General features: G+C 54.0%; 1 protein-coding gene across 1 annotated transcript; it reads right to left on the bottom strand.

The window, feature by feature from the left end:
- Positions 1 to 4197: 4197 nt before the first annotated feature.
- On the bottom strand, positions 4198 to 5472 carry LOC136787316 (olfactory receptor 14C36-like). The gene has a single exon (XM_066984475.1). The coding sequence runs from the start codon at positions 5363 to 5365 to the stop codon at positions 4421 to 4423; it is 945 nt and encodes a 314-aa protein (XP_066840576.1). The 5' UTR covers positions 5366 to 5472; the 3' UTR covers positions 4198 to 4420.
- Between the last annotated feature and the right edge of the window lie 5517 nt (positions 5473 to 10989).

Genomic DNA, 10989 nt, shown 5'->3' with positions numbered 1-10989 from the left:
GCAGCACAGGCCCAGCCCAAGGCCTCCCTTGCTCTGCCCCCCACCAGGCTCCCTGCACATGGCCCTGAGGCTCCTGGGCTCACAGCTCCCGGATGGCAGCAGGGTCCCTCCTGGGGAACACACTTGGAAGCAGACAAAGCAAACACTGACTGGCCCTCTCTAAGCACCGTGCTGACTGATTCCTGCAGCAGGAATTGCCCTGCCAGGGTGCGCAGGGGTGCGGGACGTGCCAAAGTTCCTCTCTGTTGTTCAACTTACTCATCAGTGAAGTCAATGATGTAACAGAGTGCACCCTCACAAACTTTGCTGATGACACAGAGCTGGGAGGAGTGGCTGATACCACAGAGGGACCTGGACATTCTGGAGAGATAGGCTGAGAGGAACCCCACGAAGTTCAACACGGGCAAGTGCAGGGTCCTGTCTCCTTCCTAGGGTGGAATAAACCCCAGCACCAGTACAGGCTGGGAATGACCTGCTGGAAAGCAGCTCTGCAAAGAAGGACCTGGGAGTCCTGGTGGACAGCAGGCTGAGCATGAGTCAGCAGTGTGCCCTTGTAGCCAAGAAGGCCGACGGTATCCTGGGGTGCATTAGGAACAGTGTCACCAGCAGGCCAAGGGAGGTGATCCTCCCCCTCTACTCAGCCTGTACAGGTGCTTGGTGTTATTCCTCCCTAGGAAGGAGACACCACAAAGAAAAGGTGGTATGCATGAGAAGCCTGACAGGGTTAGAAAAGCAGCGTTTAGTTGCAGAATAAGCACTAGGGCTGGATTCCCCTGAAAAGCTACCAGTTCCTTGACAGAGCGGCACACTGCCACAGTCATGGTAACAGCCTGGCAGCTTTGTGCCTGGGTATCACTGTGAGATCAGCCAAATGGGATGAAGGCTTTGTTCCTCATCCCTTCTGTTGAGAGAGGGGTTTTGCCTCTCGGCAGGAGCTATCTCTGCCACATGTCACCCAGGCAATGTCTGTGAGTGGCATCTGCCCCTGGGGCCCAGAGATGTGCAAAGCCTTGGTTCTCTTGCTTTCCAATATCCACTGGCATTCCATCCAAGCTGAGCAACCCAAGGCCTTCTCCGGAGCTGGTCATCAGGGAAAGGCACTTCTGGGACTCCTTGCAACAGCCTGCAGTAATGCTGCCGTTGCTTATGTCAATTGTGGGTGCCTGGAGTGTTTTGGACTCTTCTAGAGGTGAGTTTGAAGTATGGGAATGCTTTATACAAACACAAAAAAGCTTCGACATGTTGGCTTGTGCTCAGTGACTTCTGACCTAGAGCACTGCAGGTTATTGAATCAAAGACTGGAGTGCGCGGAGCGCATCCAGTGTCCTAGAGCCACTCACACACTGGCCGATACTGACTTGGTTACTGAAAATACAGTCAGGTTGGGGTCTTCAGCTTCCAAGATGTCTGCCGGAAAGACAGTACAGCAGAGAGGAAATAGTCTAGGAGGTGTCTGCAGTGCTTGGAAGATGAGCAGGGGAGGTCCCAGTCAATTGTCGGTTAGCAAATGTGACGTCCATCTACAAGAAAGGCCCAAAGGAGGACCCAGTGAACTACAAGCCTGTCAGTCTGACTTTGGTGCCGGGGAAGGTTATGGTGCAGATTATCTTGTGTGCCATCCTACTGCATATACAGGACAACATACAGGTGATCAGGCCCAGTCAGCATGGATTTATGGAAGGCAGGTCCTGCTTGACGAACCTGTTCTCCTATGAAAAGGTGATGTACTTAGTGGATGAGGGAGAGGCTGTGGATGTTGTCTGCCTAAGGTTTAGTAAAGGTTTTGACTCTGTTTCCCAGAGTTAAATCCAACTGGCGGCCAGTCACAAGTGGTGTCCCCTACGGCTCAGCGACAGGACAAGAAGAAATGGCCTCGCATTGCACCAGGGGAGGTTTAGGTTGGATATTGGGAAAAATGTCTTCCCTGAAAGGGTTGTGATACATCGGAACAGGCTGCCCGGCGATGTGGTGGAGTGGTCTTCCCTGGAGGTATTCACAAGACATACAGATGTGGTGCTTAGGGACATGGTTTAGTGGTAGATGTGGCAGTGTTAGGTTAACGGTTGAACTTGATGATCTGAGAGGTCTTTTCCAATCTACATGATTCTATGGTTCCATGGTTCTAGGAGTCTAACATAGGTCATAATCATTGGAAGGCAGCCACTGCAGTCTGGGAACTCGAGACTGTGGCCTGGACAAGACCATAGGCTGTGTGAGGGATTCCTGTGGGCTGGCACCATGCATCCTGGCACACGTTCCAGTGGATTCCCGGAGTTAACTACACTTGAAATGGCCATTGAGACCCCCAAGAAAATCGTTTTGGTCCATGTGCGATAAACTCAGGCTGAAAGACTCAAGAGCAGGTGATTTTGAGTGGCTGTGGCAGAGCCCAGCAGCTTGCCCCAGTCTGGGAATATGTCCCCTTCCATCTAGTGAATTTAAAAGGGATTAATATGAACAGACCCATCAGGTCAATCTGCATAATACGGAGAAGTAATGGTTCTTGTGCTGTAGGTGCAGCAGGCAGGAGGCCTTGGGTAGGGCCTCAGAAGAGTCAAGCAGATCTAATCTGGTTCATCCCTGAGCTAAGACAAACACTGTGAGCAGAGCGAAGGACACTGAGTGGTGCCCTAGCATGAAGGAGGATGCAGAGCACAGCTGTAAGAGGCGTCTTTCTTGTGCCACGACCGACGCAGGTTCGTCTGAAGCGAAAGCCCCAGCCCAGGACCCATGGAGTGAAGGTCCCTGGGCACAACTGCAGAAAGACTTTGCAAGACCTCTGCCAGTGACAGCTTGAAACACCAAATGCATCTTGGCAGTAGTAGGTCCTTTTGGCACAGGGGCAGATGTCCTCCCTGGCAACACCAACACCGAGGCCACCACTGCAAAGCTGCTGCGTGACACCGACTGCGTGACACCCCGGGGTCCAGAGAGGGGAGAGGGGAAGGGGAGAGGCAGGCTGTGGGGAGGGGGCTGGAGTGAGGTCACTGCCACTGCAGCAGCCTGACTGGCCCTCAGAAGGGCTGGCCGGCAGGCACTGTGACATCATCCCGCGCATCAGAGAGCCCCTGGGCAGAAATGACATCACTGCAGAGGGGAGGGCGAGGGGCTGGCAGAGCCCCATCGAGGGGCTGGCTGTGGGTCCCCTCTGCTACAGCCACCTGACGGCGCGGGGCAGGCAGGAGGGCAGGCAGGGCTCGTGGCCGCCTTGCTCAGGACGAGCCCTGGGCGAGCTGGGTGGGAAATCTGTGCCTTAGCTCCAGCAAAAGCTCTTCTCTTTGCTCTTGACTTTTCTCAATAACACCACTTCCAGGTGAGCTCTGCCCTTGCTAAAACCGTACCTCCACCTCCACCATAAATTTCTGTTTTGGAGCCTGTCCTTGCTGCCACACCCTGGCAGACCCTTTGTGGCCCCTGTCTGCATCCTGTCCCTGCAGCGCCCCAGCCCCACTGCCCCACACATGCTCCCACAGCCGTGCTGCCAAGGCACCACACATGGCAGTGCACATTCAGGGCTGGGTCAAGATCCCCCTGTTACAATCCCAATGAGACCCTCAGGGTCCCTTCCCGCCATGGCCCTCCTGCCTTTGCAGCCTCCTCCAGCCCATGGCCCCTGCCCTGACCCAGCCACGTCCCATGGAGGGCTCTCCAGACAATCCTGCTCCAGGTCTGCAGGGCTCTGGGCCAGGACAGAGGCCAACAGGGCTAGCCGTTCCCTCGACACAGGCCCCGAGCCTGGCTCTCCCAAATCCTTGCCCTCCGCCCACCTCCCTGCCCTCATCCCAGTCCAGTGGCAGCAGCCCCAGGGCAGTGCCCACCACAGGCTGCTTCAGGGCCCTGGGCACTGCCACCACAGCCCCAGCCCCTCTGAAGGGCACAGCAGCTCCTAGGGCACAGAGGGCTCAGCTCCACAGATGGGAACATCCATGGAACAAGCGTACAGAGGTCAGTGTACCATGCTGTGTCCCCTGCACTCCTCTGCAGCACATCCTCAGAGGCCCGCAGACCCTCTGTGACATCCCTGGGGGTCCTCAGGCAGTTCCTGCTGCCCCAGGGCCAGGGCAGCCTGACCTGAGCTGCTGCAGCCAGAAAGGGGTTTGCTATTCCCATTATGTCCTGCTCTGCTGAGAGGGGAGTCCAGACAAAGAATTTGCTGTAGGTTCATTTATTTTGTTTAAATACACAGAGAGGCTGGCTCCTTGTTTATGCAGAGCCTCAGGGTCACAAAAGATATGTTGTTATTTAAGTACAAGGTCATGAAGAATGGCATTTCTCTGTGGAAAACATTATCACAAGGGGAAAATGAAAAAGAAAACCAAATTCATCTAGAAGTACAACCAGGCTTAGCCTGTCATGACATAAACCACAATTCAAGTGTAGAAGAAGACAAGAAGCAGTCTATAGCTGCTGAAAGGTCCAATCAATTTCCTGAGCAAATCCTGATAAACATCCATGACATCACTTTTCTAATGGCATTCTTGAGCTCCTGGTTTCTCATGCTATAGATGAGGGGGTTCACTGCTGGGGGCATCACTGCATATAGAACAGCCATTATCATGTCCAGGGATGGAGAGGAGATAGTGGGAGGCTTCAGGTAGGCAGATACACCAGTGCTAACCAGCAGGGAGACCACGACCAGGTGAGGGAGGCACGTGGAGAAGGCTTTGTGCCGGCCCTGCTCAGAGGGCATCCTCAGCACAGCCCTGAAGATCTGCACATAGGACAGCACGATGAATACAAAACACCCCAAAACCAGGAAACCACTGAATGTGAGAAGCCCAACTTCCCTGAGGTAGGAGTCTGAGCAGGAGAGCTTGAGGATCTGGGAGATTTCACAGAAGAACTGGTCCACAGCATTGCCTTGGCAGAGGGGCAGGGAAAATGTATTGGCAGTGTGCAGCAGAGCATAGAGAACCCCACTGCCCCAGGCAGCTGCTGCCATCTGGGCACAAGCTCTGCTGCCCAGGAGGCTCCCGTAGTGCAGGGGCTTGCAGATGGCAACGTAGCGGTCGTAGGCCATGACGGTGAGAAGAAACAAATCTGCTGACATCAGAGAGGGAAAGAAAAAGACCTGTGCAACACATCCCGCATAGGAAATGGCCCTGGTGTCCCAGAGGGAATTGGCCATGGCTTTGGGGAGAGTGGTGGAGATGCAGCCCAGGTCAAGGAGGGCGAGGTTGAGGAGGAAGAAGTACATGGGGGTGTGGAGGCGGTGGTCGCAGGCTACGGCGGTGAGGATGAGGCCGTTGCCCAGGAGGGCAGCCAGGTAGATGCCCAGGAAGAGCGCGAAGTGCAGGAGCTGCAGCTCCCGCGTGTCTGCAAATGCCAGCAGGAGGAACTCGGTGATGGAGCTGCTGTTGGACATCTGATCCTCCTGGACAAAGGGGACTACCCAAGAAAGAAAAGACAGTGATAATTAGGAGAGACGTCTCTGAGAAAAACCTACTCCACTTCTCACTGGAACCCCCCACAGTGACTTTCCCCTTTCCAAGACCTTTCTGCTGCTCTGTTGCTTGAGCTTTGGGTGGTGCTGGAGGAAGGTGCTGCTGGGAGCAGGGGACCCTGCTGTGCACTTTGGAGGAGTCACGCCTGTCCTACAGGTCTAAGCATAAAGAAATCAGGAGTGATCTCTGATTAAATCTACCTCTGACGTATGTGGACTTCCCAGCATTACCACTCTCAACACTATAGACTGCCAAATGGCATTTGTGGTTTAATTTGTTCCAACTGCATGTGTGACACTCGGAAGAGTTTTTTTTTGATGGTAGAAAACCCTGGCATTTTTCGTACATTCCAGGTGAGATTTTGTGAATGTCCTTAGCGTAGTGAGGATAGCCAGTCTGCCCATCTACCCTGGTCTCAGCCAGACTCCTCTAGGGCTCAGTCCAGTTGCCCACATCGAGCTGCTCAATGACTGTGGTCTCAGGAATATCCGGGAAAATGATTCAGTGTTTTCCTTCCCCATAGACTGCATTGTCCCAAGCCTCAGAGTTTAGAAGGGGGTTTGGGCACCTTTCCCCTAAGGACGGGTTTGCGTGGTGGGACCCAGAGGGTCAGAGCCTGAGCTGCAGCTGAAAGCCAGATCTGCAGGGAGCCCCAAAACAAGAACAGCAACAGTAGGTACAGGAACAGAGGGAAATATCACAGGGCTTCTGCCAGGCGAGGCAAGGCCAGGGAGGGACCAAACGGAACTCGGGAGAGTGCGCTCTACAGCAGGTCCTCCTGATGAGAGGTTATGAGTCATGTCCTGAATCCTGTGGGCTTGACGGTGGACAAGGAGGTGCCAGAATACTTTGCAGGCTCTGCTGCCTGCAGCTGGGTCTCTGTCCCCACGCCTCCTGCCTGCAGGTCACAGAATCATAGAATCATAGAATCATAGAATATCCTGAGTTGGAAGGGACCCTTAAGGATCATCAAGTCCAACTCTTGGTACCGCACAGGTCTACCCAAAAGTTCAGACCATGTGACTAAGTGCACAGTCCAATCTCTTCTTAAATTCAGACAGGCTCGGTGCAGTGACCACTTCCCTGGGGAGCCTGTTCCAGTGTGCAACCACCCTCTCTGTGAAGAACCCCCTCCTGATGTCGAGCCTAAATTTCCCCTGCCTCAGCTTAACCCCGTTCCCGCGGGTCCTGTCACTGGTGTTAATGGAGAAAAGGTCTCCTGCCTCTCGACACCCCCTTACGAGGAAGTTGTAGACTGTGATGAGGTCTCCCCTCAGCCTCCTCTTCTCCAGGCTGAACAGGCCCAGTGACCTCAGCCGTTCCTCGTACGTCTTCCCCTCCAGGCCTTTCACCATCTTTGTAGCCCTCCTCTGGACACTCTCCAACAGTTTCATGTCCTTTTTATACTGTGGTGCCCAGAACTGCACACAGTACTCGAGGTGAGGCCGCACCAGCGCAGAGTAGAGCGGGACAATCACCTCCCTTGACCTACTAGCGATGCCGTGCTTGATGCACCCCAGGACACGGTTGGCCCTCCTGGCCGCCAGGGCACACTGCTGGCTCATATTCAACTTGCTGTCAATCACGACCCCCAGATCCCTCTCTTCTAGGCTGCTCTCTAGCGTCACATCGCCCAGTCTGTACGTGCAGCCAGGGTTTCCCCGTCCCAGGTGCAGGACCCGGCACTTGCTCTTATTGAACTTCATGCGGTTGGTGATCGCCCAGCTCTCTAACCTATCCAGATCCCTCTGCAAGGCCTTTCCACCCTCATTCGAGTCAACAACTCCTCCAAGTTTGGTGTCATCAGCAAACTTGCTCAAAATACCTTCTATTCCTACATCCAGATCGTTTATAAAAATATTGAAAAGTACCGGCCCTAAAATGGAGCCTTGAGGGACACCACTGGTGACCGCCCGCCAGCCTGACGCAGCCCCATTTACCATAACCCTTTGGGCCCTGCCCGTTAGCCAATTGCTCACCCATCGTATGATGTTTTTATTTAGCTGTATGGTGGACATTTTGTCCAGTAGGATCCTATGGGAAACCGTGTCAAAAGCCTTGCTGAAGTCCAAAAAAATCACATCAGCTGGTTTCCCTTGGTCCATCATACGGGTGATCTTATCATAAAAGGAAATCAGGTTAGTTAGGCAGGACCTGCCCTTCACAAACCCATGCTGGCTGGGACCAATGACTGCTTTGTCCCCCAGGTGAGCCTCAATAAGTTCGAGAACCATCTTCTCCATGATTTTACCAGGCACTGACGTGAGACTGACAGGCCTGTAATTGCTAGGGTCTTCTTTCTGACCCTTCTTGTAAATCGGCACAACATTTGCCAGCTTCCAGTCTACCGGGACCTCTCCAAATTCCCAGGATCGTTGAAAAATAATTGAGAGAGGTTCCGCGATGACGTCCGCCAGCTCTTTCAGCACCCGGGGATGAATCCCATCCGGACCCATGGACTTGTAGGGATCCAGGTGGAGTAGCAAATCCCGCACACGTTCAGGGTCGGTTGGGAGTTTGTCATCCCCACGGTCCCAGTCCTCTAGCTCAGGGCACCCTGGGTCCCGAAGCCCATCATCGGCATTGAAGACAGAGGCGAAGAAGGCGTTAAGCGTCTCTGCTTTGCCTATGTCATTGTCTGTGAGGAGACCTTCCCTATCAAGGAGCGGCCCTATGTATTCTTTAGTTCTCCTTTTTCCATTCACATATCTGAAAAAGCCCTTTTTATTTTCTCTCACAGACACAGCCAGCTTCAACTCAAGGTGTGTTTTGGCCACACGAATTTTCTGCCTACAAACACGAACGGCATCCCTGTATTCTTTCCATGACACCTGGCCCTCCTTCCAGTAGCGAAACACTCTCTGTTTCCGCCTAATCTCCATTAGAATGTTCCTGGTCAGCCACGCCGGCCTCCTGCCCCGCCTGCCTGACTTGCGATATTTAGGAATTGCTTGATCTTGTGCTTCTAGGAGGCATCGTTTAAAGAATGACCAGCACTGGTGGACATCGAGGCCTTCAAGAGCAGTTTCCCAGGGGACCTTGCTGACTAGTTCCCTGAGCAGCCTGAAGTCCGCTTTCCCCATATCTAGGGATGAGGTTTTGGTGGCACTTTTCTTTCTGTCACCGTAAATTTTGAACTCAACCACTTCATGGTCGCTTTGACCAAGGCAGCCACCAATCACCACATCTCCCACCAGACCCTCTCTGTTTTCTAGCAACAGGTCTAGGAGGGCACCTTTCCTAGTTGGCTCCGTTAGCACCTGCACCAAGAAGTTATTATCTAGGTGCTTCATGAACCTCCTGGACTTGCTCGTGTCAGCCGTGTGGCACTCCCAGTTAACGTCTGGCAAGTTGAAGTCCCCCATAAGGACAAGGGGAGTTAATCTCGAGGCCTCTCTTAGTTCTGTAAAGAATAATTTATTGGCGCTATCGTCCTGGCCAGGCGGTCTGTAATAGATTCCCACAACGACATCCCCTTTATTCGTTCGTCCCTTGATCCTTACCCAGATGCTCTCAACTTTTCCATCTCCGACCTGAAGTTCCACACAGTCCAGCCCCTGCTTCACATACATCGCCACCCCACCACCTCGCCTACCCTGCCTGTCCCTCCTGAAGAGCCTGTAACCATCTATCGCAACACCCCAGTCACAGGACTCATCCCACCAGGTTTCGCTTATGCCGATGATATCGTAGTTGCAGGACTGGGCCAGGACTTCTAGCTCATCCATTTTATTCCTCATACTGCGTGCGTTCATGTAGAAGCACTTCAGGTGCGTCTCCTTACACTCAGCACCTTGTGGATCTGCCCGAAGGACCTCACTGGCACCCAGCCCCTCTGATTCTAGCGTACCTTCCCTTAGGTCTTCACCGGCGTGCCTGGTTTTAGCCCCTTCCCCCTTCGACTCTAGTTTAAAGCCCTATCTATCAGCCCTGCCAACTCCTGACCAAAGATCCTTACCCCTCTCCGAGAGAGGCACATCCCATCTGGTGCCATCAGGCCCTGTGTAGCATAGACCTTCCCGTGATCAAAGAACCCAAAGTTCTGCCGGTCACACCAGTCTCGAAGCCACGAGTTTATGTGAACAGCATGCCTTTCAGCTTCGATCCCCCCTATCGGAAGGACAGAGGCAAACACAACCTGCGCCCCTGATCCTCTAAGTAGTCGCCCCAAATCCCTAAAGTCCCTTTTGATCGCCTTCGGACTTCTCGTTGCTACTTCATCGCTACCAGCCTGAAAGACCAGTAGCGGGTAGTAGTCAGTGGGCCGTACCAGGCGCTGGACTTTCTTGGCGAAGTCTCTCACCCGAGCCCCAGGGAGGCAACAGACTTCTCTGCGGGTTGGGTCCGGTTGGCATATCGGTCCCTCTGTCCCTTTCAGAAGGGAGCCCCCCATAACAATAGCCCTTCTTTCTTTTTTGAAGGATGATGTGGCCATGCGGTGTGTAGGTCGCCTTGTCTTAGGCGCCCCCTCCAGCTGGGACGGGTTTTTATCTACTTTATCGTTCGGATTGTCTTGTTCTAGTCCTTCATATCGATTATTTAAGGGTAGATGAGAAGGTGAGGTGGGCAGAGAGAGGGCTCGCCTACCACCCCGAATAGGCACCTGCCTCCATTCCCCCCCTTGATCTAGGTCTCCTCCCACTGCCTGGCAGGAGGAGGGAACCTCCGTCTTCTGCATAACAGGAGACGCCTGTGCTGTGGCAGGCTCGTGAGCCTGCCTCAGAGAGGGTAGAGTGCACCTCCACCAGTCAATTTCCATCTCCGATTCCCTGATGCTCCTGAGCCTGTTCACCTCCTCCCGGAGCACCGCTACCTGGCTGAGCAGTTCTTCAACCTGGGCACACCTCCCACAGGCATACCCACCACTGCTGTCGGAGACTGACAGAAGGCTGGGGCACACTCTGCAGCCCAGGACCTGGACGGCTGCGTGTTTCCCGGGTCCCTCCGTCTGAGTAGCCACCGTGGTGACCGTGGCTGGAGATGCCGCACGAGATGCGGAGGCCACGGTTTTCTGCCTGGTTGATACCATGGTCAGGTTCTACGCAAGCAGGTTACAAGCACGGAAGGGAGAGGTAGCTGCAACAGAGCAACGATGGGTCCCCGCCCTTCCTGCCCGCGCTCACTGCCTCGCTAACATCAGCGAGGGCTAACACAGCCCCCATCCCACCCGCCGGGTGCTCAGCTCTGCCCTGCAGACACCTCCTGGCAGCAGGGCTCTGCCCAGGGGCAGCTCGCTGGAGGCATGTCCTAGAGACCAGGTCACACAGGGGACACTGCATGTAAGCTCCACATGTGGTGGTGGAGCTTTCTATGGGCTGAGGGGAAGGGAAAGATCCTTGTAACCTCTCAGCCATCATGGAGCCTCAGCCTCTTCTTGGAATTAAAAGCATATGTTTCTATTACCACTGAAGCAAGTAGAGAAGATTGAAAGCTCAGGAGGCTCAGGAAAGCTGTGACAGAAGCTGAAATCCCCTACCTTACCCTGGCTGTTGCAAAGTCCCCTTGGATACATCCTGGTTGTGCTGTGGATCTGTGAGCAGACTGC

Source organism: Anser cygnoides, chromosome 28 (genome assembly GCF_040182565.1).
Source record: "Anser cygnoides isolate HZ-2024a breed goose chromosome 28, Taihu_goose_T2T_genome, whole genome shotgun sequence".
Classification (NCBI taxonomy): domain Eukaryota; kingdom Metazoa; phylum Chordata; class Aves; order Anseriformes; family Anatidae; genus Anser; species Anser cygnoides.
This window is presented reverse-complemented; position numbering and strand designations above follow the sequence as displayed.